Below are 25,760 nucleotides of genomic sequence, written 5' to 3'. Positions count from 1 at the left end.
CGTCATCCAAACAACTCTGTATACATGCACTATCGCCTATCACGTGTATCTCTGTCTCTCTTGTATAGCATCCAGCCGCCAGTGACCAGACCAGCTTCCTCATACAGCTCAACATCAACAGCTCATACCGTGATACTGTCCCTCCTCCTCCTCCTCCTCCTCTCTCCTACTCTTCACACTGTGCCCATCTACACTCTCCAATTGCTTTAAATACGCTTCCAACTCCCATTCTTCGGTAGCCACATGACTGTTCTCAGTGTCCATATCATCCTCGTTGACCTCTCGTAAATCGACCTGATCAAATCGGCTCCGCCAGTCCCTCCCTAGACCAGCTTCGAACCTCTTTCGCCAGCAGTCCACATCGAAACTCGCGAGGGAAATGGCGCTGCTTCGAAATGTATCGTTGAACGATTGATCCGGAGAGGCGGAAAAGTCGGGTACAGTCTTACGAGGCTTGACTCTGAGGGGTGGAGTATTGCCAAACGTACCAAACGTACCTGCTACGGAGCCCAGTGAGAATTGAGAAGAGACAGACGGATTGATACTGTGCGACGAGGCGCAAGCTGTGGCTGCACTAGACTGGGCGATCTCGGCCATGTTGACATGGACCGGTGCAAAAGGCGAGCGCCGACCGACGCTGGAACATGTCGTGGGGGCCGTGCCGCTTACTTCACTCGGAAGCTCTGGCGATGGCTTGCGTTTTAGTTTGAGAACCTTTGGTGAATCCTTTGGTGCAGGGAGACCATTTGAGCCAATCTTCATCCTAGCAGGACTGCCTACTCCAGGCGTTGTGGACTGCTTGGTTTTGAGCTGTGTCTTTCCGCTGGAAGGAGGGCTCCTCAAACCGAGGTTGATCCTCTGTTGTCGAGGCAAGAGGTCGATCAATCGCTGGGGTGGTTTTGAGGCACTGGATTCAGCCATGAGAGCAGCTTTCGCGGTCAGTGGCGTTGAGAAGGAGATGATCTCGATAGCTTCGTTGTCATTCGGCTCTACATGCTCGGCAGTGGCATTAGGCGTATCGATGAAGACGGATGGGTTGTCGAAGATTGAGTCGAGAGACGTGTCGATGGACAGTGATGGCAACGGAGGGAAATCGGAGGGCAAGTCATCATCGTCTTTGGGTGTACCTGGCGCCTTTCTAGGCTGATCCTTGAGGAACAAGGAGGGCGATGTAGAAGCCTGGAGACGGGGAGCGCCTATCGAAGTCTTTGGGGTCCGTCTGCCTTTTGGCGTGACAGGTGGCAAGCACCCTTCACCATGGTACCCCTCTTTCCATCGTGGTGGAAGAGGTGGAGGGCTGCCGCAGTCGAACATAGGTCCACCAGAATGGACAAAAGGATGTGTCGAGCCCGATCGGGTAGAGCGTAGTGTGCCTGTGGACGTCTTGCGAGAGAGGACAGAGCGTAAAGAGGAGAACGAGGATTTACGGGGGGGCACACGGTCCACTGGAGGTTGAGGCAAACCACAGGAAGGGAAAGTATCCTCTGGAGATGTCCTGAGAGTTAGCAAGTACAGAGTATATCACTCTTACGTCTTCTTCTTCTTTCTTGGCGTCAGACCTAAGCTTTTCGCTATCCCCTGCAACATCCGTCGACTCCGCGTAGGTGTCAAAGTAGGTAGAGTATCCGGAACGGGCGGTACATCGTCCATGTCCATCCTTTCTGATTCGTCACTTTGTCGCAGACTCTTCAAACTCTTCTTGCTCTTGATGGATCGGAGAGTCGTGTTGGACTTGACAGATCGTAGTGTGATTCTTGATCTTGAACTCTCGCATGACTTGCGAGGTCTCCAGAACCCTCCTCCATTCTCATCTGATGCACAAGTGCTTCGTATCGACTCTTCCGAAGAGGAGGACCAACGACTCGCATCGACCTCGTCTTCTTCACCCGACACCCCTTTCCTCGGCGTGCCCATCGCCATGACTTTTAACGACCTCATGACGTTGTCAAGCGCTCGCTCAACGCCTCCATCACAGCCTTTGAGTTTGACTTTTCTTGGTGAAACGGAAGATGAGGTCGTGTGGATAATGGATGAACGCTTCCTAGGGGATTTGCCAGGTGAGACGTTGTACCCCGATCCATAAGCGTCGAAAGCTCGTTTGACAGGCGAATAGTCATCACCTGACCGCTCGGGAGATAGCTCAACACCAGGGTGGAATGGACCTCGAATGCTTTTTGGCGGGGAGGGAAAAGATGACAAGGTTGGCGAAGGGCCATCTTGATCGATGTAAGGCTGTTTGAGGAACCCAGATGCGAACTGTGAGGCCAAGATCAGTCGTTGGCGGATCCCATTCACTAGGCACTCACAAGAGCAGAGTATCCATCACTCGGTGCCAGACTCGAGTCACTCAGCCTTTGTCCGTCCTGCTCTGGTTCGGCTGGACAGGGCGAGCTGGACGAAGGTGGGAAAGGCAATGTGAGAGTCTTCGCTGGAGATCGCTTGTGTCGTATAGAGACCATGGTGAGGAGAAGCTGTGGATCACGGTCGATGCACAGAGCTATAGAGGTCAGTAATGGTCAGAGTCAACAGTCATATTCGACGATATCACTTCAAACATGGGTCCATTTTAATCATAGAATCATGTCAATCAACCAACGCTGCATTGGTGAGTAGGGGGGAATCCAGGCCATGACTGTGTACATGGGGCTCTCCCGCTGAGCGAGTGTGCATGTTGCTCAAATGATGCTTGTGTATTGTCTTCACGTTAGTGTCGATACGTTAGTGTCGATGATGTTGGAGCGTGATCATGTCCGCTGTAGGCGTAGTGCCGCTCATAGCCATCCGTAGCCGACGACCGAAGATCTCACTGAATCTGATTTTGACTTCTTCCACACACACAGTCTCCTCGATGGCAGACCTATCTACAACCCTCCCACTGATACCTGAGTCAGTACACAGAGCGCATGAGAAGATCAAACCGTACATACACCACACCCCCGTCTTGACTTCTCGATCGATCAATCAGATCGCTTCTAGCTCAAAAGACCATGCTGGACCCAGATTCAACATCTATTTCAAGTGTGAAAACTTGCAGCGGATCGGGGCGTTCAAAGCGAGAGGAGCTTTCCATGCTATCCTACATCTGATCGATGAATTGGGTATCGAGCAAGTCAGGCGTCGAGGTGTCGTCACTCATTCTTCAGGTAAAAAAAACAAAGACTCAAGAGGTCCCCCCTCTCAAAGCAAGCGCTCGCTCATCTTACTCTTCCAGGAAACCATGCTCAAGCACTGGCGCTCGCTGCGTCAGAGTTTCAGATCCCAGCACATATCGTCATGCCTACCATCTCGACGCCGTCAAAGATAGCAGGTACCCAAGCGTACACTTCCCACATCTACTTTTCCGGTTCCACAAGTCAAGAACGAGAAGCTGTGGTGGAGGGCGTCATCCGAAAGACGGGAGCCATCCTCGTACCGCCTTACGACCATCCAGATATCATGTTAGGGCAAGGCACATCCGCTCTGGAGCTATACGAGCAGTATTCAGGTGGGAAAGACCAGGGACTCGATGCTGTTCTCGTACCGTGTGGTGGAGGTGGTCAACTATCCGGGATAGCGACGTTTTTCGCCGACAAGCCGACCTTGGTGTTTGGCTGTGAGCCGTCTTATCAAGGTGGAAATGATGCGGAACGAGGGCTCTCAGCAGATCCACCTGAACGAATTGAATCAGTCAAAACGTTGACCATCGCAGATGGATTACGGACACCGCTTGGCGTACATCCATGGGCAGTCTTGACCAGCAGTACAGAAACCAAGGGCAAGCTAGTCGAGCGCGTGTTCAGTGCTTCTGAAGACGAGATCAAACAGGCTTTACGATTGGTCTGTGAACGACTCAAAGTCTTTGTCGAACCTTCCGCCGTGGTACCTCTTGCAGTAGTGCTGTACAATCAAGATTTCAGGCGCTTTGCGGCGGAAAGACAGCATGGAGAAGTTTGGGAAATAGGAATCATCCTATCGGGTGGCAATACCACTATTGACGCTATAGTGGGCATGTTCGGGAGGGACAAAACGGAGAATGCGGAAAGGGCGGAAGGCAAGGTGGGACTGGACGGTACGAGGGATATCGAGAACGTAGCGGGGTAGACAGACCAAGCTCAAGGCGACCGAAGGTGCAGGTGCATGCCCATTATCGACTTGTCGGGAAGCACACACGCGCCATGGCCAGAAGCTTACATGGGTTCTAGAATGAGGCTCAAAGGAGCCAGATATGAAGACCAAAAAAGCTGACAAGGGCGACCAAAAAGAAAAAAAAAGCAATGTGGAGGAACCGCGACTCGAACGCGGGGCGGTTCAAGATCTCAACGCAGGCCATCAGGGCCACGTGCGAATGAACAGTGTTACCTCTACACCATACCCCCAGACACTAACCGCAAGAACACGGAAGCAAAACAACAGCGATGAGTGAACCTGCAGTATATGAATGGGCACAAAGCTCTGCGCCTCACCTTTCCATGGAGGATCTCATTGTCCAGGTGCTCTCCCTCGACTTGCCTTAAGTGGAGGGGAACCTTGAAGTTTCATCGGACAGGACAGCGATGTTCAGCCTCTCTATGTCCTTGATGGTGATGTTCATGTCAGGGTCTGTGTGGCGCGTTCTGTGACTCGCACGTTCGGCTTGGAAGTGTCGATGTCCCATCCCGCCTCTTTGCTGCGAATACTCAATGACAGCAATGTACCTTGACAGGGCACGGTCGCAGAGCTGTCTCATTGCCTCAGCTACTACGGGATCTTGGATGTTGTTACGAGCGCAATGATACATCGATATGTCTAGAGTGCCACGCCGTCCATGCCACACCTCTTTCCGATATTATTCCGAATGTGACTCGGTCGACAGAGTTGGTACTTGGTACGATGTTGTCTTTGATCTACTGTTCCTCTGTGCGTCCCACTCCCGCTTCTCGCTTCTCTTCGTGCATAACATCTCCTCTTCGCACAGTCCATCAACATGTCCACATAACAGTGCCTTTCCTTCCGCAGAACCACCTGCCTTTGGTGGTTCAGGGCCTCTCTCAAAGCCATTCCTTCTGGATATCATGGCGATGAGCGATGAGTTGGTATCTGCCCATCGGTACTTCAAACTGACATGACACCCAGGTCGTTCCTGCCTCAAATCGTCGGGCTGTTCTACGCGACCTTTGACCCCAAGCTTGGCCCCACTGTCCTATACCAAGTGCCGGAAAATCTCATCACCTCCAGCTCCCGAAGTGACGAAGTACGTTCACGATCAGTGTCGAGGACACGTATAGAGGACGAAACGCTTCAACCGAATCGAGGACGTGAAGTCAGTCGTGGGCGGACGTTCGAACGGACATCTACATGGTCCACAACGGGTTCAGCGAGGTCAGGCGGTGGAGGAGGAGGAGGAGGAGGAGGGGCAGGAGACCATCGATCTGTCAGTCCAACTGGACCTACCTTGCTGGATTTCGGAACAATATCAGATTACGTGATACCTAAAAAGAGTCTCTATGGACGGTTGGTCGTCGCTCTGACTACAGGTGGTGGCGGAGGAGGTGGTGGTGGGATGGACGATGAACGGGCCGAATATCGGATCATGGGGTTTCCGAGCTTGTTGACGGGTGAAGGCGGACGATACTCGCGAAACGAATACATGTGGAATCTATGTTTCGTTTTCCACGGGAGTAGTAGCTTGGAAGCATTTGAACCAGTTGTCAGAAAGTGTGGGAGGATACTGAAGAGTGCAGAGGTGAGTGTCAGCGAGCTCTGAGAGATGCGAAGGGGGATTCATCCATTTTCTGGCAGTAGGAGTGCAGCCTGACTCGCTAATACTCTTCATTCAGCTTGACTCGTCCTATCTGTCTTCGCCTGAACCCTATCACACTCCACTCTCTGCCGTTCTGGAACAGCTTTTCGAGGACCTCAACTCGTACTCTGAAACGTCTATTCCTCTGGACGGTTTCAACTCTTTAGAACTCAAACTTTTTCCCTACTTTCGTAAGCCTATAATGGGTCTAATGCTCCACTCACGCGAATCCCAGCGAACCCGCCAGACTGCAGCGACTGGCACGTCCCAATACCCCTGGTCAATCTTGACGCGTTCAGAGACGACAATTGGGACATCACTGCCTCTCGCGTAGCTGAGCATATCGATGGAGTAAACCATGTCAAACGAATTGCAGAGCTAGCCGATGCGGATATCGCCTTGACTCGAGAGACACTCCGGCACATGTTGTGAGTCATATTTGAGAACCAGCTCTGGCTGAACTCATATTCCCTTCCAGGTTCTACCAAGTGGTCATGATGATTGACATTTTCCAATACTCCAACATGTACACTTTGAAACCCTCCATCGCTCGATTAGGTTCTGACGAATCAGTCACGAGCGAATGTGCAGCGTACGTCACTCGCCCAGGGTACTCTCGTCAACCTTGGCCGACTCTCTTACGTCTCTACTCTCATCTCGTCCCTGGTCTGACGATTCACGAATGGATCGAAAAGTATCATACTCAAGCTCTTGGTATCGACCCTAGACGATTTGTGTCTTTTGGAATCATCAAAGGCTTCCTCCGTCGTGTACATCGTTGGCCTGTTCTGATGGAGAAATCTACCCTTTTGTCTGGAGATGGAGAGCCTAGACGACGGGTCGAGTTCGACAAGGTCCCACGGATCGAATCGTCGCTTTCGACTCGATCGACCAAACTTGATGCGACAGCTCGATCAGGCGGTGAGAGTACATTTACTCTTCGATCCATGGAATCTAATCAATCCCTCGGTGTCTCTCCTTCGAGGACCCCATCAACACTTACCAAATCACCTTCTCGTCGTGGTCATCAACCGAATTTCACCAACGTCAAAGACTCGTTCCCGTCCGTCCATTCAGCAGGAGAAGCCAGTATACCTTCCAAGAAATCTGGAGGGGTCATGAAGACTGGAGCGATGAAGTTGAAGGAAAGACAAGATAAATTGATGGAGGAGGATCTGATAGGCATGTTAGATGGAAGTCATCACACGGATGAAATCCAGGTCAGGTTTGGTCTCAGTTGGAAAGAGTTGGACAAGGTAATCCGGGGGAGCGATAGAGGAGCAAAGGATGGTGTCGTAGTTGTCTATCGCTAGCGCTGAATATCGATCTTGATCTGTGTCGTCGTATCTACCATACCTGTACAGACCTGTTCTCCGCTGCCACGGACTCGCTCCTATTATTCGGCGTTCGCCGACGATGACGCACCATACATATCCCGATCGACACCAGAAGCCTGTCATCCATGTCCTTGGTTTCTAAACCAAACCCCTCCTTCACATCTCATGTCAATCACTCGAACAGCGACGAGATCAGCCAGACCACTTCAACTTTTCTACACGCCTCTACGAACACAGAGCTTCAACATGTCGAGCACCACCGCAGGACAGGATACTCCCACTTTTGGGCTCAAAGAGCGACAACCTTCGACTGAGGAGAAGCAGTTGATCGACGATGTCTTGCAGTTGTGTGAGTGACCAGTCGGGGCGAACATCTAGCATCGGGACCAGCGAGGTAGTAAGGATCTATTGAGGGTTCTGAATTAGGCACTCCCTTGAATCTCTATATCTTGATCATTCCTATCGGACATACCTTGCTGACATGTTACTGGTAGACAAGCTCAACCCCATCTCGTCAGCTTATGCGAGGTACGCTGAGAATGCAAAGTTTCACGATCCCATCGGAATCGCTGAAGGCTTGAACTCGATCGTAAGTGTGTATCTGTTCATGTTAGGTACGTGAGCTGACAAGGAGCGGCCCGCAGAAAGCCCAATTCAACAGTAGGTCGACGGTGTCTCGTACAATGTCATCCCTCCATTCTGATACATGCGCCACCCCTTCCAGGCATGCCATCCATCTTCTCCAAGTCTGAAGTCAAAGGTATGAAAGTATTGGAGAATCCCGAAGTCGTGAGATTCTCCCCCTGTCTCGAATTGTCTCGGATCACGCTTGACATATTTGTCCCAGAAACCACCTTCTGTCCAATTCGCCCTGTCTCAGCTTTACACCTTTAAAGCTGGCAACATGGACAAACTCGTCAATTCCAAGATCACCCTTCACGTCGACCCATCGACTAACCAGATCACCCAGTGCGTTAAGCTGTCTTTTCTAGTTCGGACTTTCCCCGCTGACCACCATGGTTTCCCCCTTTAACCTTTAGACACGACGAAGAATGGGATGGCAAGCCCAACTCGACCGGAGAAGATGGCTTCTTTGGCAAGCTCAACGAGATGCGAAAGAAGTTCACTGCCAACACTGTCGAGAAGATGGCTGATACTAGGCCAAAGGATCAGCAGAATTAGCTTGGTATTCACCAAAGTTTGACAGGACAGATGTTGATTACCAGTGACAATGTAGCGAATGCATGTAGCGTATCCTGAATGTCTTCGCCAGTCTGCTGCTGTTTTACGTCTACGAAATCTACTGGTTGGTCCAGGATGGCTTTCGCTTTTCTGCAAAGGCTCCCATACCTGAAGACAGTCAGTTTTCGCTCGCGCAGCAGTACACTTGCCTTCCTTCTGATCCGCAGTTGCAAAGAGTGAATGGAACAGTTTTCGTTCATATCGCAGTCCTTGGTCCAGGGGGAGCTCGAGCGCTGAAGTGCGGGGGATGAGCGAATCGCCAGGGAGTGGCAAAGGTAGGTAAGTATGTGCTCACCCTCATTGACAGCTTCTTTGCCTGCTTGAACAGCCACAGCGCCGAACCCTGCGATCGTCTCTCCGACCTTGACAGCTTCATCTACCACGTTCTCGCCTTCACCGACGACTCGAGAGACCAGTCCCCATTCGCCAGCAGTCGTTCCGTTGATCTTTCGACCGGTGAGAACCATGTCCATGGCTCGGGCTTTGCCTGAGAGAGAATGCATGAGCGTGGACGCCAGACAGGGTCAAAAACCACCACCGAGACATACCGATCAGATGAGTCAATCGCTGTGTTCCTCCTGCTCCCGGGATGATACCGAGGGTGATTTCGGGTTGGGAGAACGTGGCGTTCGGTGTGCAGAGAAGGATATCACAGAGCATGGCGAGTTCACATCCACCACCGAGCTGATAGCACCGGGAGATCAGTATGTGCCACCTCTGTAGAGCGATCAGAGACCCACAGCGTAACCAGAGACAGCTCCGATGATGGGTTTTCGAATACTGGACATTTTGGTCCATGATCCAAGGAAGTTTGTCTTGTATACCTCGGCATCTGAGCGAAGCAGCGTCAGTTGAAAACCAATTTCACCCTGCTGGGCTTTGTAATTCCCGTCCTGTCCTTGTACGGGGCAAGAAGGCAAGGACAGTCACCACGCACATTGCTTATCCTTCATCTCCTTGATATCTGCTCCAGCCGCAAAGGCTTTTTCTCCTCCAGTAAGGACGATGGCCTTGACACTCTCATCCTCGTCCGCCTTCTCAAGCTCCTCGTTCAATTGCTCGAATAGTGGGCTTGACAAGGCGTTGAGAGCCTTGGGTCGGTTCAATGTAAGGATGGCGACGGAGTTGTTAGGTGAACGTGACGTCAAGACGAGTCTGTCGGAAGCGCTGGTAGACATGTTAGCTGCTCGGAGATAGATTGTGGTGGTCGTCCGGATGAAGGAAGCAGACTTTGATCTTAGGAGAGTACTGCTAGCGGTGGTGAGCATGACTGTGTGTGTGTGTAGCTCCAAGCGTGCTGTGTTGAGTCGTTGCAAGACTCTGTAAGTCCGAGGAGTTTGACGATACAAAAAGAATAGGAGTTGGGAGTTCGAGAGATTCGGCCGGAACATGGTGATAACCGGTCTCGTTCATTGTGGCACACACACCCACAGAGAGTCGACAGCAGACCTTTGTACAGACGAAGACACAAGTCCATCATGGAGTCATGGTATCGCGGAGCAGCTGCTTGACTCCTTGGACCCCTGAGAGATACATGATTGACTCGGGTTGGGACGAGTATCCCCCTCCGCCATTACAGCTGCTGGTCCTCAATAGTTACGACACTGACTCGACGTTACATTTTATACATGCATGCATGCATGCATGCATGCCATCTCCCAGCACGACTACATACCCCTATCACTCTCCGTGTCTACTTCTTCAAGGCCGACATCATGCGTTCAACATCGTCAAGGAGATCAAGTTTATGCCTATCGTCCATGGTCTGATAATCTCGCTCACTCAGAAATTGCCACATCATGTCCCTTTCGAACTTTTGAGTCCAGTTGCTCAGTTTATTCAAGACGCTCTCATTGTTCCGTCCATCTGTTCATTGGCCAGCTTTTGACAGTCAAGCTATACGAGAGGAATCACTACGGAAGTCGCTTTTCCGCACGGCCAAGGAGAACCACTTCGAAGAGGCTCGGAGTTATCGTCACTCCTCCAAGACCCATTGTTCAACGCAGAGATTACGCGACTCGTCCTACACGTACGGATTTTGCAGGTCCCCGAAAGAGATTATTGCCTGAGGCGCTGTACGAAGGCTAGAGGAGCAGGACTAGTCGCATATTCACAATGCGATTCTACGAGAAGAAGTACCCGGATCAGGATGAGTTGGTTGTCGTTCAGGTCGTCAGTATAGAGGAGATGGGAGCATATGTCAAATTGGTAAGTCGACGAAAGACAGAAGGCACAGAGCAGGATGACCTTGTGAGGATCACCCAAGCGAGGCAAGAGATCCATCCAGTGCAGATCGCTTTGTTGGAAGTCTTCCATTCATGTCTTATCTGCTCTCCACCGCCATCGTTCTACTCTAGATCCCCGGCTGACAACATACCTCGCTCAGCTCGAATACGACAATATCGAAGGAATGATCTTGCTATCTGAGCTCTCACGAAGACGTATACGTTCAGTCCAGAAGCTTATCAGAGTCGGAAGAAATGAAGTCGTCATGGTGATGCGTCTGGATCCAGACAAGGGTGAGTATGGCCCGAAGGCGAGCGGTTGGCGTCATCCCTTTTTCTTTGGCCGCCTCAGTGGGTGCGTACTTAGCTAATGCCTGAACGACGCAGGCTATATCGATCTTTCTAAAAGACGAGTCTCAGCAGAAGAAGTGGTCAAATGCGAAGAGCAATTCGAAAAGGGAAAGACTGTCAATTCAATCTTGTCCCAAGTGGCCAAGAAAGTCAATGTGGATGTGGAGGAATTGTATGAAAAGATCGCATGGCCATTGCATAGGCAATACGGTCATTCATACGAGGCGTTCAAGGTATCCATAAGGTGAGTCAGAACCCTCACAACGATTGAATCGCCATCCAACTTGTCAATCTCATTGGCTATTGGCATACTCTGTCGTTTCCTTCCTTCCTTCCTTCCTCGCTCGCTCGCTCGCATGCTAACGCTTACTCGCTCTTTTCTCTCTATATCATAGCGAGCCCGAAGTCTTCAGTTCCCTCTCCATCTCTCCCGAAATCCTCGCCGATCTCAAATCTACCATTGCTCGTCGGTTGACACCTAAACCCGTCAAAGTTAGGGCGGATGTCGAGGTCAAATGTTTCGCTTATTCCGGTATCGAAGCTATTCGTAAAGCGCTCAAAGCTGGAGAATCTGAATCGACAGAAGAGATCAAGATCAGCATCAGACTCGTTGCCCCTCCTTTGTACGTCATGACCACCACGTCGACGGAAAAAGTGATCGCGATGGACGTCATGGAAAAGGCTGTCAAGAGGATCGGAGAGGTCATCGAACAGGAAGGAGGAGATATCACTATCAAAATGGCGGTGAGTGATTGAGTCTTTCAGATTTTGGGGAACGTGCAATCGAGAGTTTTGACTGGCTGACACCGCTCTTCGACTTTAGCCCAAAATCGTCAGTGAATCCGAGGATGCAGAGCTCAAAGCTCTCATGGATAAATTCGGAGCTGCCAATATCCAGGGTGCTGGTGATGATGATTCAGAGGACAGTCTAGATGATTAGAGGGACGTGCGAATAGGATGTAAGCCAAACAAAAAAGGGTTCATCAGTAGATATCACCATCGTTGATGACTGTACGAGTCTATGCATATAGCAATCTTTTGCCGCCCGAGAGGTATGAGCACGGCGAGCGCCAGCGAATACAGTTGCGACACTTCTGACCACAACACGAGGTGACTCGACTGATATGCATACAATGTGGTGTGAATTGCGCCTGAAATTCCTTGGTCGCTTGGGTCGACACTAACTAACTTGCCATCAACACGGCAGACGGTGTCAGACCATTCTCCTTCAACGTCTTGCTCATCTCGTCCCGTGAATACGTTTTCCTATGCCAATAGAGACACATCAGTATCTGTGCCCTCTCGAGCAATTTGAAGGCCATGACTCACCGTGGGAATGTCGATGCAAACGTCACGGTCGATACGTCGTAGGCCAGGTTCTCAGAGGCAACAAATTCAGCCACATCGATGAGAGCTGGATGCAAAGCGTCAGTAGAAGCTCTCCGAAACCGATGCCTCTTGGCTAGCTATACTCACTATTATCGCTTGGGAACGTCTTTGTCAACGGTTGTCCTCCGACACTGAGGCGAATCTGGTTTTATATTTCAGTATATGACATTGCAAACCGTTCAAAACTCACTTGTAGCCTCGTGTCTGGGTTATCTGAGCTCTTGACCGCCGCACTAGGTTTTGCCAATGGCTGTTGTACAGCTGGGCTGTCTGTACTGCTTTGACCAGCGCGTGCAGCTTTCTCCCTGGCTGCCTTTTCTGCTCGTTCCTTCTTGTCCGCCTGAATATGGGGTTTTATCAGTCACTAGGAACCACAACTTTCAGGTCGTGTGACTCTCACCTCTATTTGAGCTTTGATCGCCGCTCTTGCCTTCTGGTCTGCTAGTTTTTCTGCGAGAGAGGAGAAGATTTCAGAATGCTGGGTACGATAAAGTCTGAGATTTTCTCCAGACTGACCCGCTTTGCGCCTTTCTACGTCCTTGGCAATCTCCTTGACTTCGAGATCTTCCTTGATCTTGCCAAAGTCCTAGGAGCAAGATCAGCTCTGATTTGCGAAACGACATCGTTGGTCACTCACCTGTCCAGCCTTGCGTCTGATTTTCTAAGCATATACATCAGCAAGATAACGACAACGAGGACCGTGACCGCGACCGCGACCGCTAACTCCCACGGCAATCGATCACTCACCTCATTTGCTTTGGCCTCTTTTGCATCTTCTTTCGATTGAGTCGCGCGTTTCTCAGCCAATTTAGCACGCAATTCTTCAATCTTTGCCTTCTTCTCTTCGTCCGTGAGTGGTTTGATCTGTACAGCGTCGGGAAAGGCAGCATAATCAGCAGAGAGACTTCCGTCGTGGGCGCTACTATGTAGAACACATACCTCCTCGGTGGACTCTTCAAAGTTCTCGTGACCTGATTTCTCTGCGTGTAGACTTGCAGAGTTTTGTGATCGAAAGATCTTGCCGCAATCACTGCATTTGATTGACTAGAATGATTCAGTGGTCAGCGTGGAGCGATTCGCGTAGAGACATGATAGCATCTACGCCCCTGCCTCACCCTCGCGACCAAGTCCTCGCCGGACCCAGATAGACCATCTTCCTCCCCCTCTGGGCCCCCGGCTTCCGGAACGTCATTGTCCATATTGGCGAGGATATGATCCATCGCAGGCTGACCTCAACAGATCAGTCATCTATTCAGTAGTTCCCAAGCTGTCCTTCAAACTCACCTGTAACCCTGCGTTCTTCGTCGCTCGAAGAGCCCCTGTTGAAAGATTGGTCAGCCTACAACCTGGTGTGGAAAAAGGTTGCACAGAGCAAATTAGCAGCAGCCTCACAATTCACACGAGCCTCTTCGAACCCCATTTCGAGCAGCTGAGACTTGTCTCCTGCCATCTTGATGGACAATCAGGCTCTCCGCGAGCGAAACAACAGGTGATGTATGATGGGATCATACAGCTAGCTGGCCAGACCGAATCGCGCCTATCGTCATCACCGTCTTGAGACCACGTGATCAAAATGGGCGACCGCGTTGCATGCAAAATGATTTCATGAACTCGGTCTATGAACGATCCATCGTCTTGCACATGGTATTCTGGACTCGTGTAGGAGCCAGAAAAGGTAGAGTGTACTCCTGTAGTAGAAGAAACAGTCCGTTTCATCGGTCAATATCGTATTGCGCACCCAGGATGAGCACCGTGAGCCCCGCGTCAGGTCCCCTTCATCGAAGACGCAACCTAATACCCCAGTGAACAGTCCCAGAGCCTCCAGACAACGGATCAGCCCGAGAGGGTCTCCGTCTCCGGCTCAGCATCTAAACTAGTCATGCAGATCATCTTGCCTCGGTCCCTTGTTGTCGTGAGTTTTGTTCGACACCTTGTTACCCATTATATCTGACCCTCTCTTGTGTGCTCCAGGAGGACAAATGGCCGGTCGGACCTTTACTTGCTCAATCGGCTCACGCGGCAACTGCTGTCCTTCATGTCCATCGAGATCTACCCGAGGTCAGATCATACCTGTCAAACTTGGAGAACATGCGGAAGACTGTCTTGGAGGTGGGTCAACCTTCCAGGTCAAGTGGTTCATGCTTTCTCTTTCCAAGGTCAAAGACGTCGAAGCTTTACGCGGCATTTGTGCGCAGCTCGACCAAATGGACAGGAAGATCCCTTATCACCTATGGATAGAACAGCCGTACGTCCCACTCCCCATCTTTTTCCCCCTTTCTCACGATTCCTGTCTGTCAAAGCCCCGCGCCATTATCCACTAACTGACATACTGCGAAATCCTCTTACAGGGAGAATACGCCAACGGCTCTCGCTCTCGTACCTAATAACAGGCCAACCGCCTTGAAACGGATCTTAGACCACCATGGATGTGTTTTATGGAAGTAATCTCTCTCATGGAGGGACAGCATATGTCCGCGAGGGGCGATCCAGGCTTGTACCTTTTAGGGCTCAAGGCGAGAGGGAAGCGCTACGTGTTGGCGAAGGAGCGGATGACTGGTGTCGCAGTCCGCGATGCCTTCGCGACAGCGACTTCATATCCAATACGAATCCCGGAGGACAAAGACAAGTCTGGGAACGTAGGCCGTAAGTGCGTAGCGGTATACATTAATGTTGGAGCGAGACTGCACTTCTGCTTGGCGAAAGAAGGGCAGCATGCGGAGTATGTATACAATGTTCGTCTGGTTCTGAGACCATAGTGTCTCTGGAATGAGTCGAGACAGACTTGTACGGTACACGCGACCAATGTATGACATGTGACCGTTGCAGAAGTCATCTGTCCCGTATCGCCTGCCAACCGTTATCAGCTGGAGGCGCTTGCGCTTGCGGCAACCATGCTCGAGCTTGACCTTTTCGATCTGTCTTCGTAGACGATGGATGACTCTGCACATCATATTAATTCGGTGTTCGAGATACCACCCTGATTCAACACTGCTTGTATGCTCATGTGCCTCAGCTGCAGTTGGTTGCAACGCAAGCGCCTCGGTCCCCAGCTCTCATTGGCCTGGAATTAGTCGTCTTCGCCTGTTCGAGTGTTCTGCAGCATCGATGAAGGATGAGTCTCCAACTGTGACTAGATAATGCGAAGCCTTTCAGCCTCGATCGGTGCTCAGGAACAGGAGCGGCGAGCACTGAGTCATCAACTCATCATGGAGGGGTCGATTTTGATGGTCGCACGACCGGTTTAACGGAGGCACTGGTGGCGAGTGATGACTTCCCCACGTCTGCACCTACTACCAACCGAACCACTTCGGATACCGTGAGGCTTGCCCTTTCCCTTTACAGCAAGGAGCCAGGCCAGCCCCGCCTCTACTAAGACTCATTCTCATCATCTACCACGATCCTCGTCTGTTATACCTCAATAGAGCCTCACAACCGCCACATTAAAAAAATAATGTCTCGGTTGCCTTCCCCGCGGCGGGCGATGAGAGGATCTCATTCTTGTGCCGTTCGACCACTCTACCATACGACGATGAGCAGCGGTAGCGGCACACCTGTCAGGAAACCGAGGCAACATTTTACGCGATCCAGGACGGGTGAGTCTGGTTCCTCTGGGTCTCGGAGCTTCTTGGACTGACGCTCGTTTTTCAAGGTTGTTTGGCGTGTAGGAAATCCAAACACAAGTAAGCTTTCGTCGTTTGGCTCCAGGCTGATCATTCACCAGATGTGACGAGGCCAAACCTATTTGCCAACGATGTATACGATACTCCAGAACTGTGAGTCGAGCTGCCAACCTCGTCGTTGACAATGCACCTCTCAGTGTCAATACCCCAGTCATGTCAGTGTGTCAAGCTCCGCTACGCCGCCAACAAGTGGAGGAGGACCAGCTCATTTAAGCGCATTGGATATTGATATCTTTGATCTGCCACATGCTCCTACAAGCACGACGAGCGGTCCGAGTAACTCGAGCGGTGTAGCTGGCGGATCAGTTCCTGGTCCATCAACTCATGCGGGACATCACCCTCCCACAGTCACGAATATGATACCCCAAGAACTATCCCCTCCGGACCTGCTCGAGTGGGTGTACCCAGATCTTGAGGAGAGAGAATTGGTGTGTGCTGTGAAAAGTCTTTCCAGACTGATTCGATATAGATTCGTCACTTTCTTGCATTTGGTGGGCATGGCCCTGGCGAGAAGCATCACTAACCTGAAGGCACCGTCAACATGTGCGCGATTCCTCAACCTGACAAACCTATCAAATACTTTGACATTATCAACTCTATCATGAATCCTCGAGGTTCCTCCCTCGAATCTGATTCACTCCTCATTTCGATCCTATCCATTGCGGCCGTCCATCGATCTTCCATGTTCTTTCAACAGGATAAAGGATTTCTAGGCGAAGCTCCCATAGGACCTTGGGGCGCTCCTCCGTTACCGATCACTGGACCTTCGGATCATTCCATCAGTCGGTTGAGAAAGGTCGGTGAGAATACGAGTAAAATGGCTTTGGATCTATGCCGGACGGCCATGGTACTGAAACTCGAGGGGACATACTCGCCCAAAGAATTTGCCATATCCAACAAGCTTCTCACCGGCGTCATGTGTATCATTGACTCTCAGGAGATGCTCGGTGGACTTTTATGGAAGGAGGCTTTTGACGTCGGACTCGAGCTCGTCAAGATGCGTGGCGGACCGCGGACCATGTTGGAGTTGTCAGAGAGCTCTTCAGAGGAATCATTATCTACAGCTAGGTCGGTCTTAGAAAACATGGCCTACATCGACATGTGTCGGTGCATGGCATCCGGTGCTCGACCGATGGTACTGTTGGAAGCGTTTGAACCGTGGTGGTGGGTTCAAAGCTGGCTGGGCATAGATTTTGATGCGATGCGATCAGGTTCGATTTCGTCAAGGATCATCCCCCAGATAGTATGGACAGTTTTCAATATGCGTTTGGGATGGACAGAGGAATGCTGGAGCTGGTTCGTGCGATAGAGACACGATAATCTGACTGACGCTCGATCACTGCAGGCGAACCGGGTCAACCGCTTGGTCTACGAACATACGCTTCTTGCCAAAATGTCTGATCGGGGTCACCAAAACCTGCATGACCACAAGATTCAAGATATTCAGGGTGAACTCGATCTCTGGGAAGAGCGTATTCGAAAAGAGGATAAGAACGAAGAGTTTCGTCGCGTGACATATGGCAACGTCATTATGCTTCATACGCTGAGAGTGAGTGGGCTAGAGAGTGACTTTGATTGATGCCCCAGATCCTCGTCCTCATCGATCTCTTGCAATATTCTCACCTTCATGACAAGGTTCAGCATTCTGCCAAGACAGCCCTGCGATATCTCAACGATTCGAGATCCTGGTCCGTCATTAGCTTGCTGGTTCCGACGCTGATACTGGGTGAGTGAGGGCCGGTCACGAATGGATCTGACGATATAGCCGCTGTGATTGCCGATCCTGCTGGAACTGCGACTGCCAAACAGGTCATTCAAGATTTGAGATTGACCACGAGTTTTGCGTATGATGTGGAGGAGGCTTTGAACGTGTTTGAAAAGGTAAAGCGATTCGAAACGAAACCCTGGGATCACAGGCTAATTTGACAGATTGAACATGTGAAGAAGGACAGTACAGAGTGCCCGCCGTGGAGGGAGGCAATAGGGGGCATCTTGTTGTTTTGATCGAAGGAAGACGAGTTGTATTTTATGGCCGACCGAGGGCGTTGGAACATGGTTCTCATCATCATCATCCTCCATGCAGAGTCGATATGAACACCACCTCGTCTCCATCCTTCAACTCGTAATCTAGTTCCCCTTCCAGCTCCCAATCGGCATCATTGATCAGCACCAATATCCCCGGCCGGCTAATAATATGTCGATTGTCAGGGATCCTTTGCGCTTTTAGCATACGAATGACTCACACGCCATCCCCTTCGCCAAACATTTCTATTCTTTCACTGAGGAGATCGGATTTGAGGTACTTGACCAAGTATCGCATATCGACTGGCTTAGAGGGTGATGAATCGGGTACATGAGCGGGGACATGGACGACATGTCTGGCCTGTTGAGAGAATAGCAAATGTAGGCCTCCTCTGCAGGGGGAAGGATATGGGTCAGAATGACATGACGGCGATCAAGTGTGGGATACTCCTCACCCAAATTCAATCTTGATCTCAATCTCTCCTCGCTCTTTCCCCTTGACCGATGAGGGCATAGCAGCAGTGCTACTCGCTGGATCCGTATAACCCAGTCCGTTCGATGTTCCAGCCTCCATGATTAACGATAGATAGTCAGTCGCAAGCAGCAGGGAGCAGCAGCAACAGCAGCAGCCTATTGCACCCAAAATTTTGCTTCCGTGTTTCTGAGCATTTCAGACGCGTTCGCCCAAGCCAATTGTTGTTTTTTTGTTTTCCATCATCCCATCTTTGTTCGATTCATTCGACAACAACGACAACGACCTGAGACGTCCATGCTGAAGTGACTCCCATCCCATCCTCCTCCTTCCTCCTCCTCGTCATGTCCTATATCGATCCTCGAGAGCTCAATGACTTGGCTTCATTCGCCGTGAATGGCGGACTCGGAAGAGGTGTCGCGTAAGTCTGATGTGGCCCGCGCCTGCTGATGCTGATGACGATGAACGCAGGACCTCGGATTGCGTCGCCGAGTCCCCTGATCAGCTCATGTTCATCAGTGGCGATGAACTCGTGCTCCTCCGTGAACTCGATGAAGTCGACCTGGCTTCATGTGAAGGTGTCGTTGGATGGGTCAAAAAGGGTCTAGTGGCATTTGAGAGGACTTCCGCCGCAGCAGCAGGAGCAGCAGTATCAGTATCAGCATCGTCCCCAGGCGAAACGACACCTAAATCATCCCTTGAAGTGTCTCTACGTGAAGACCTACCCCGAACTATCCTCATCGCTCCATCTCCTTCACCTCCACGAGCCAGTCGACTTTTACCATCAGATCAACCGGATCATCTCGACCCGTCCCCGCCTCAGGATCTCAAACGAGTCTCCGGTCCTTTCGAATTGGAATCCCCTCAGCAGAGTCCCAACATTGACCATGATAGGTTCAGCATACAGCAAGCTGCTGCTACACTTGCAGAGGCTTCGCAACCTATGGAGACGTTGGCTCAATCGAGACCCGAATCTCAGATAGAAATCGAGGTCAATAGGGAATCAGTCTTCTCTGTCGCGAGCAGTGAAATGTACGGCGGCATTGGCGGCTTCATGATGGGTACAGGTGGCAGTGAAGATAGTCATGAGACGAATGATTTTGGTGAGAAGTGTGGAGTCGAGTTGATCTGAGCTGAGCTGATCTACTTCAGGTGTATCGCCAGTCACGACCTCGGTGGAAACACCATTCCCTGCTCACTCGGACCCTCCATCGCCAAGCGTTATCCACGCTGATCAGAGCAAACGGTCTTCGACGCCCGATGACGAAGACATGGACGATGAAGAGTGGGACATTTACGACCAATACGCGAGAGAAAGCATGTATGCGCCACTCAAACGCATGTCCCTGGCGGCGAGAAGAGCCTCCAAAAAGGCTGATGCGAGGGAATCCATGGCGGCTTTCGAGGGACTCGGAGCCGTTCACGCGGCTAGGGCCGCTTTGGAAGGAGGCAGTGTTCCCAAAGTCACTGTCGATACGAGCTTGGATCCAGTCACACCAAGACAGGCGGCGAGAAATCCCATTCCATCACCCTTGACAGGTCGATCCATCGCTACGGAACTGCGCTTGAGGATACAAAGGGAACGTGAGGCGGCCGAGAAGCAATCAGAAAAGATGGGCTCGGTGCCAGAGCCGCCGGTCCGAACGACGAGCGTCGAGGAGACCCAGTCCAGCCCTGCTGAAGAATCCCTGCCCTCACCACCGCAGACCAACGATGTACCTCCACCATTCTCTCCCGTCGACCCGATTGGCTTACAGACGGAAGCACCCGTTCAGTCCGAGGCCGATACCTTTATGCCAACCGAAGAATCCGTCGTCCTGGACACACCTGCCGCTCCTGAGATCGTCACGTTCACTGGTCCTTCCCCGGGCGATTCGCCCGCCCCGGAACCCATGAACATACCCGAACCTCTACTCGCTTCTCCCATGCTTCTTCAATCTCCACAGCTCGACTCCAAACCCAAACTGGAAGCTCCAGCTGATATCGTCCTTCCCGATAATGTCTTGCTGGCCCCACGTCCTCCTAGATCCGCCTCACCGCGTCTCGCTGGCCCTCCAAACCATACTCCCACGTACATTAGTAAACATATCCATGCGCCATGGACACCAGACACCCCAGCCTCGCCTCACTCTATAACCGCCACGCGGCAGGCTGTGGAAGCTGCGAAAGAGGGGAAGCGTGCTCGAGGTCTGACTCTTGTTGGTCGGATCGATGCGGATCTCCGAGGCGCCAAGGGCCCAGTCCCAATTACATTCGTCGTCGGTGAGCCAGACGATCAGATACGGTCTCCTCTGGGTCTAGGTTTGCCGCCTGTAAACAACGGTCGGACGTCTCCTGTCACGCCTGAACAGCGCTCTCGCTCTCCACTGTTTGGAGGCGCTCCTCCGCCACCTCCCATGCCCGACGATATCAAGGACATCCGGCTCGCCCCATCCCGTTTCCCAACTCCTAAACGCAGCTTCACCAGTCCAATTGCCCCTGAACCCGAGGTCGTCGCAGAAGTCGATGCTGCAGCGGGCCCACGACCTGGGTTTATCGCTGCGCGTCCTCGGTCACGATCTTTCTCCGTCGCCATGGCCAAAGCTGTGGGTCGACCAAAGAAGGAGACACCCCCTGCGATCCATACAGATGTCATGCCTGTCTTGCCAACGACCAACTCGCCCTCTTCACCGGGCACATCCAAATTGCGGCTCCTTGGTACTGGTCGTAAATCACCCAAAGCCTCGTCTCCTAATACCCCGGTCTCTGGTACGGTTTCACATCACTCCACGCCAGGAGGTATGGAGATGCGTCCGCCGTCAGGTCGATCGTCTTCCTTCTCCTTCGCCTCAAAGACCTCCAAGACACCTCGCAAAGCATCCAGAGCGCTCCCCAGTCCGGTCAGTCACAAAGACTTTGAGGATACAGTCAATGCTGGCGGGATGGACTTTGAATTGGTGCAACCGAGAAAGCCATTCCCCTTATCCCCGACGACCGTGAACACGCTCGGCATCACCACGCCAAAGTCTGAGGAAATGGACAAGGCGACGTTGGCCAGTGCGTCATCCGTCGGTAGCTTATCTACCCGCGTGGCTTTACCTGAGACCGACGAATGGGGATTCATCAAGGGAAAGATGGTGACGCCCGAAATCTTCCAATCGAGATCAGCGCCTGTGGATCATCGAGCGGCAGAGGCGAGATGGTTAGCTGTGATCGGCTCAACGGTGCCGTCTGGAGGACCTTCCAAAAAAGTCAAGAAGTACGTTTCGGAGGGCGGCGTGCCCGGGTCGCTGCGTGGCAAAGTGTGGTCTTGGTTCCTCAATGCGTTGTCAACAGGCATGTATGACAAGATGGTCTCTGAGGGCAGACGGACGAGCAGTGATCAGCAGATTGAGCGAGATATTGCCCGGTGAGTGAGGTGGTGAGAGCCAAAGCTGATCAGCAGGATATGGTCTGATCATTCCTTGTTTTGCAACTCGTCGCTGCCTGGTTTCGTGGATCTTCAATCTGTCCTCAGGGCTCATCTTGCAGCGTCTGGATCAACATACAGCACGCCGATGTGTCATTTGGCAGGGACGATGCTTATTCATTCCGTGGCGGAAGACGCATTCTCGCTGCTTGGCGGACTCATGGAGAATGTATTGAGAGAGTACTACAGTACGGGAATCAATATTGACGCGGGCGTCTTTGATGTCGTGTTGAGGGGTAGTGAGAAGGACTTAGCGGCAATGTTCAAGCAAGTCGGATTGAAATGTGAGTGGTTTGTTTGATCAGTGTTGCGGCGACGGTAAGCTCACCTCGCTCTGTCAGCTGGCGAGTTTCTGGAAACCTGGTATAAGCAATTATTCATCCGATGCTTGCCTTGGCCGACAGCTCTGAGAGTCATTGACGTGGTGGTCGCGGAGGGTGAGTGCATGGCGAGGTGGACAGCGCTGACATCTTCAAGGCCCGCGATTCCTCCTCATTGCCTCATTGACCATTTTGACTCTATCCAGAGACAGGCTACTCGCTTTACCTCACACCAAGTCTGCCATCCTCGAATACCTTGAACATCTACCTCAGGACAGTTTACTATTACCTGAGAACTTTATGAAGGCCACTGAGCGAGTCAAATTCAAGGATGATGATTGGAAGAGGTTGAGGGTGGGCGTGGAGAAGGAGCTATAGTCCCATGTATGGCATGCATCCCCCAATCATCATCATCATCATCATTCTATATTGGTTGTTTGCCACTCACCCCAACAATTGGATCCCGAGACACGTGCTTAATTGTACGAGTTATTTTGATCCATTTCCTTCTTTCTATCTTTTTTTTGGGCAGCGAACCTCTTCTGACCTTTGGTTATCGACGCATTTCATGGCCATGTAGGCATCGTTGTGCTCGGCCTGCGAGATGACTCCCTACCCTCCTCTCACCTCTGTACCCCGGCATATCACCCTAGATGATCCGTCTGATGCTGGACCTTCGACCCCGACTCGAGCCATTACCAGCCCCAAAGGGACAACTATCCTGGACCCGCCTCGACCTTCACCTATTCTCGCAGCGACGGCTCTGGCTCAGCCTCCGACGCTAGCACCTCAGTACGCAGAAGACTTTACCCCTCTCAAGCTTAGACGGAAACGGTACCATGCGCCGCCAGCGGGACCTGTACATGGGGATTATACGGTCGGGACGTCAACGGAAGGATACTACACGGCAGAAGGAGATCTGTACCGTGGAGCTGTACGAAACCCCATCATACCTGCGCAGACGATCGAAGAGGACGCAGTGACATTGGGTAGTTCGACTTCCAGCTCAAGTAGCTGGTCATGGGCCAGTGGTATCTCTGCGGGAAGACGTGCCAAAGCGGTGATTGATCGTGTGGGTGAAGCGTTTCGGAGACGCGGGAGTGGGTCTTCGAGCGATAGTTCGGACGATGGACGATTGAGACGGACTGTGACGATGAGAAGGAGTCTGACAATGAGTCGAACGAAATCGCGTTCGAGACGATTGAGCAGGACAGGGACCATCGACAGTGTGGATGGACCGAGGAGACCACCTCAAATCAGGAGACGAGAATTCACGTTGCTCTTGCCTTCTGATCCGATCCAGGGATCAGAACCTTCAGGATCAAGAGCGGATACGCCAAGACCGTCCATCTCATCTAAAGATGCCTCTGAACGCGTCATCACGACCCCTTCGCTGCCCGTGGTATTGGATCATCTTCGATCTATTCGAGCCGTCAATCAACTGTCGAAAGCCCGTCGTCCCAAATTTCGTCAAGCCGCGACGTTTGTCAATCCCCCTGTACCTAGGATACCAAGGGGTCGTTCGAGACTACAAGTGCTGAGGGATCAATCGATGCCAGAATTGCCTCGACGACCCAAGAGCGTGTCTGATATCATCGGCATGAGCAGCTCGACGACCAGCTTGACGGGCTTGTCCACACCTGAGCCCGAAAAGAAAGGGTGTTGGTGGTTGGACGTGGCGTGTCCTACCTGGGACGATCTGAGGGATCTGGGCGAAGTGAGTGGCGACCGTTCGAAGAATCCGCTGATATCTTCCAGGTTCTCGGTCTTCACCCATTGACTCTGGAGGATATCCTTCAACAAGATCCAAGAGAGAAACTCGACACGTTTGATTCGCTAGGATACTACTTTCTCGTCGTTCGAGCTCTAGATGAGCAGTATTTCAAGTACACCCCTGGGACGTTAGACGCCGATTCGCTTGGCAAGACGGTTGAGGACATGCAGCTTGAGGCGCAGAAAGAGGGTCTAGGGCCACCGCAGCTCGGTGGTAGTAGACGTCGGAGATGGATGCGCCCGGGGAAAAAGGAGGACGAGAGGGAAAAGGTCGAGATCATCGAGGATCATCCTGGAAAAGAGGGATTGGAAGGAGTCGGAGTCGGTGCACATAATGTCTACTTGATCGTCTTCAGTGACGGTATCATCAGTGTAAGTTGAACATGGTGCGCGCACTCTGCTCACATCGACAAGTTTCACTTTGACGACATCTCAAAGCACACCAAACGTGTCCTCGGCCGGGTCCTCTCCAATGCCTCGGCTCAAGCACCGGGCAGCGATTGGATAGCTCATGGAATACTGGACAGCATTGTCGATCAGTTCCTCCCTCTGGCAAGATACGTCGACAACGAAGTAGACGACTTGGATAGCTTGACAATCGATCCAACGTCTGATCCGAAATCTTTCTTGCCGAGACTGCCACCTGTCATCCCTCGATCTTCAGAGACGCTGAACGACCTCGACGAAAAGGAATACGATGAAAAGACAGGGATCAAAATATCGTATCCACCCGCTAGGTCGTATTTGCCCAGTCTTCCTCACTGGTCACTACGCGTTCCGCTCCCTCTCATCTACCTCAAGTTGTTTTTCCTGCCTGTAGTCGACGCCGTCCCAAGAGCCAAGCCAGTGGATGTCAGAGTCGTCGAGCGAGTGGACATTTTAAACAGAATCACCGACACGCGAAAGCTCGTCACGGGTCTGACCCGCACACTGGGGCAAAAGCATATTGTCGTGTCAAAGCTGCGTAAGAGAGCGGTGGAGATCGGAGACGGTGTCGAAGCGTACATTGGGGACGTGGAGGGTGGGTTCAACCCTCTAGTTCAGTCTTAGTATGTGCTCATCTCCCTCCGGCTCAGACCATATCTTGTTGCTTCAAAACTCTCTCTTCCACGCTGAATATATCCTCGCCGGTGCCCAACCAGCTTACATGGCGTATCTGAGTGTGGCTTCAAAGATTGCACGAGGTGAAACAGATGATGGGGTACTTGGATTGTCGGTCGTGGCGATCGGAATCCTATTGCCAATGCTGGTGATTGGTGAGGGCTTCGATGAATCAAGTCGAAATCTTCCTGGTGCTAATTTTCATCAATTCTATTTTCAGGGTGCTGTTCTATGAACGTATCTTTACCGCATAACGGCGAGTACCAAGGTGTCCTGAACAATCATATTGAACCAAATGGAGGAATCGCTCCGTTCAACTATTTTTACGGAGTCTGTTCAGCGGTCGTACTGCTCTCCTGCGTCGTGGTGATATTGATCCGATATTGGAGATGGCAAGCGAGAGTGAAGCGAGCCCACATGCGGGGAGCGGACCTGCCTCCTACCTGGCGAGGATTCTGGGGCTGGGAGTAGGAAAGCCGGGGTTGTCGATTCATGGTTCCACATACTTTACACAAACCTTTCATGAGCATGTCTGCTCCGTCATATCATGATATCGAGCACAAGGTGGGCGTGTGCACCCGACGCATGTCACCATATATGCATGGTTTCTTGGGACAAGTTGGGCGACCTAATCGCTTCGAA

General features: G+C 51.7%; 12 protein-coding genes and 1 non-coding gene across 13 annotated transcripts; 8 read left to right on the top strand and 5 right to left on the bottom strand.

Moving 5' to 3' along the window:
• Nucleotides 1-16: 16 nt before the first annotated feature.
• On the bottom strand, nt 17-2,771 carry BD324DRAFT_62825 (hypothetical protein). The gene is made up of 3 exons (XM_022016103.1): nt 2,307-2,771; nt 1,532-2,256; nt 17-1,495 (listed from the first exon to the last, which is right to left on the bottom strand). Exons 1-3 carry the CDS (start codon nt 2,457-2,459, stop codon nt 115-117), a joined length of 2,259 nt encoding a protein of 752 aa, XP_021869764.1. The 5' UTR covers nt 2,460-2,771; the 3' UTR covers nt 17-114.
• BD324DRAFT_630806 (pyridoxal-phosphate dependent enzyme-domain-containing protein) lies at nt 2,736-4,181 on the top strand. Its single transcript, XM_022016369.1, has 2 exons — nt 2,736-3,143; nt 3,212-4,181. Exons 1-2 carry the CDS (start codon nt 2,747-2,749, stop codon nt 4,078-4,080), a joined length of 1,266 nt encoding a protein of 421 aa, XP_021869763.1. The 5' UTR covers nt 2,736-2,746; the 3' UTR covers nt 4,081-4,181.
• A 75-nt stretch (nt 4,182-4,256) lies between these two features.
• Nucleotides 4,257-4,355, bottom strand: BD324DRAFT_t20. Its single transcript has one exon. It is a non-coding gene; the product is annotated as a tRNA-Ala (tRNA).
• Nucleotides 4,356-5,287: 932 nt separating this feature from the next.
• On the top strand, nt 5,288-7,205 carry BD324DRAFT_630803 (nitrogen permease regulator 2-domain-containing protein). Its single transcript, XM_022016368.1, has 4 exons — nt 5,288-5,701; nt 5,796-5,949; nt 5,994-6,186; nt 6,237-7,205. Exons 1-4 carry the CDS (start codon nt 5,519-5,521, stop codon nt 7,069-7,071), a joined length of 1,365 nt encoding a protein of 454 aa, XP_021869762.1. The 5' UTR covers nt 5,288-5,518; the 3' UTR covers nt 7,072-7,205.
• Nucleotides 7,206-7,228: 23 nt separating this feature from the next.
• BD324DRAFT_630799 (hypothetical protein) lies at nt 7,229-8,326 on the top strand. Its single transcript, XM_022016367.1, has 6 exons — nt 7,229-7,444; nt 7,590-7,684; nt 7,740-7,755; nt 7,820-7,884; nt 7,943-8,064; nt 8,136-8,326. The coding sequence occupies exons 1-6, from the start codon at nt 7,261-7,263 to the stop codon at nt 8,275-8,277; spliced, it is 624 nt and encodes a 207-aa protein (XP_021869761.1). The 5' UTR covers nt 7,229-7,260; the 3' UTR covers nt 8,278-8,326.
• Nucleotides 8,327-9,756, bottom strand: BD324DRAFT_630797 (putative enoyl-CoA hydratase). Its single transcript, XM_022016366.1, has 6 exons — nt 9,275-9,756; nt 9,078-9,169; nt 8,886-9,021; nt 8,633-8,824; nt 8,487-8,570; nt 8,327-8,445 (listed from the first exon to the last, which is right to left on the bottom strand). The coding sequence occupies exons 1-6, from the start codon at nt 9,726-9,728 to the stop codon at nt 8,396-8,398; spliced, it is 1,008 nt and encodes a 335-aa protein (XP_021869760.1). The 5' UTR covers nt 9,729-9,756; the 3' UTR covers nt 8,327-8,395.
• A 439-nt stretch (nt 9,757-10,195) lies between these two features.
• On the top strand, nt 10,196-12,041 carry BD324DRAFT_682369 (eukaryotic translation initiation factor 2 alpha subunit-domain-containing protein). Its single transcript, XM_022019149.1, has 5 exons — nt 10,196-10,545; nt 10,724-10,856; nt 10,950-11,157; nt 11,309-11,657; nt 11,737-12,041. The coding sequence occupies exons 1-5, from the start codon at nt 10,453-10,455 to the stop codon at nt 11,851-11,853; spliced, it is 900 nt and encodes a 299-aa protein (XP_021869759.1). The 5' UTR covers nt 10,196-10,452; the 3' UTR covers nt 11,854-12,041.
• On the bottom strand, nt 12,025-13,883 carry BD324DRAFT_630789 (ubiquitin-related domain-containing protein). Its single transcript, XM_022016365.1, has 11 exons — nt 13,695-13,883; nt 13,587-13,621; nt 13,418-13,528; nt 13,050-13,346; nt 12,940-12,963; nt 12,819-12,888; nt 12,703-12,752; nt 12,493-12,642; nt 12,390-12,444; nt 12,243-12,327; nt 12,025-12,179 (listed from the first exon to the last, which is right to left on the bottom strand). Exons 1-11 carry the CDS (start codon nt 13,750-13,752, stop codon nt 12,098-12,100), a joined length of 1,017 nt encoding a protein of 338 aa, XP_021869758.1. The 5' UTR covers nt 13,753-13,883; the 3' UTR covers nt 12,025-12,097.
• A 39-nt stretch (nt 13,884-13,922) lies between these two features.
• On the top strand, nt 13,923-15,124 carry BD324DRAFT_630782 (peptidyl-tRNA hydrolase II domain-containing protein). The gene is made up of 5 exons (XM_022016364.1): nt 13,923-14,054; nt 14,113-14,214; nt 14,274-14,411; nt 14,459-14,547; nt 14,651-15,124. The coding sequence occupies exons 1-5, from the start codon at nt 13,944-13,946 to the stop codon at nt 14,745-14,747; spliced, it is 537 nt and encodes a 178-aa protein (XP_021869757.1). The 5' UTR covers nt 13,923-13,943; the 3' UTR covers nt 14,748-15,124.
• A 707-nt stretch (nt 15,125-15,831) lies between these two features.
• On the top strand, nt 15,832-17,908 carry BD324DRAFT_652141 (hypothetical protein; the record flags this gene model as incomplete). The annotated part of the gene is made up of 10 exons (XM_022018446.1): nt 15,832-15,895; nt 15,952-15,982; nt 16,024-16,075; nt 16,120-16,410; nt 16,452-16,473; nt 16,513-17,146; nt 17,194-17,278; nt 17,328-17,531; nt 17,570-17,708; nt 17,748-17,908. The coding sequence occupies 10 exons, from the start codon at nt 15,832-15,834 to the stop codon at nt 17,906-17,908; spliced, it is 1,683 nt and encodes a 560-aa protein (XP_021869756.1).
• Nucleotides 17,787-18,598, bottom strand: BD324DRAFT_62388 (hypothetical protein). The gene is made up of 3 exons (XM_022015638.1): nt 18,460-18,598; nt 18,226-18,396; nt 17,787-18,168 (listed from the first exon to the last, which is right to left on the bottom strand). The coding sequence occupies exons 1-3, from the start codon at nt 18,576-18,578 to the stop codon at nt 18,051-18,053; spliced, it is 408 nt and encodes a 135-aa protein (XP_021869755.1). The 5' UTR covers nt 18,579-18,598; the 3' UTR covers nt 17,787-18,050.
• Nucleotides 18,599-18,722: 124 nt separating this feature from the next.
• Nucleotides 18,723-22,654, top strand: BD324DRAFT_682365 (rab-GTPase-TBC domain-domain-containing protein). The gene is made up of 6 exons (XM_022019148.1): nt 18,723-18,897; nt 18,948-19,579; nt 19,629-21,864; nt 21,901-22,208; nt 22,266-22,361; nt 22,402-22,654. Exons 1-6 carry the CDS (start codon nt 18,821-18,823, stop codon nt 22,620-22,622), a joined length of 3,570 nt encoding a protein of 1,189 aa, XP_021869754.1. The 5' UTR covers nt 18,723-18,820; the 3' UTR covers nt 22,623-22,654.
• Nucleotides 22,655-22,776: 122 nt separating this feature from the next.
• BD324DRAFT_630759 (hypothetical protein) lies at nt 22,777-25,732 on the top strand. Its single transcript, XM_022016363.1, has 5 exons — nt 22,777-23,961; nt 24,003-24,389; nt 24,432-25,038; nt 25,094-25,273; nt 25,339-25,732. Exons 1-5 carry the CDS (start codon nt 22,849-22,851, stop codon nt 25,587-25,589), a joined length of 2,538 nt encoding a protein of 845 aa, XP_021869753.1. The 5' UTR covers nt 22,777-22,848; the 3' UTR covers nt 25,590-25,732.
• Nucleotides 25,733-25,760: the final 28 nt, after the last annotated feature.

This window comes from Kockovaella imperatae, assembly GCF_002102565.1.
Source record: "Kockovaella imperatae strain NRRL Y-17943 chromosome Unknown BD324scaffold_10, whole genome shotgun sequence".
NCBI lineage: Eukaryota > Fungi > Basidiomycota > Tremellomycetes > Tremellales > Cuniculitremaceae > Kockovaella > Kockovaella imperatae.
The sequence above is the reverse complement of the archived record's forward strand: the minus strand, read 5'-3'. Positions and strand labels throughout refer to the sequence as shown.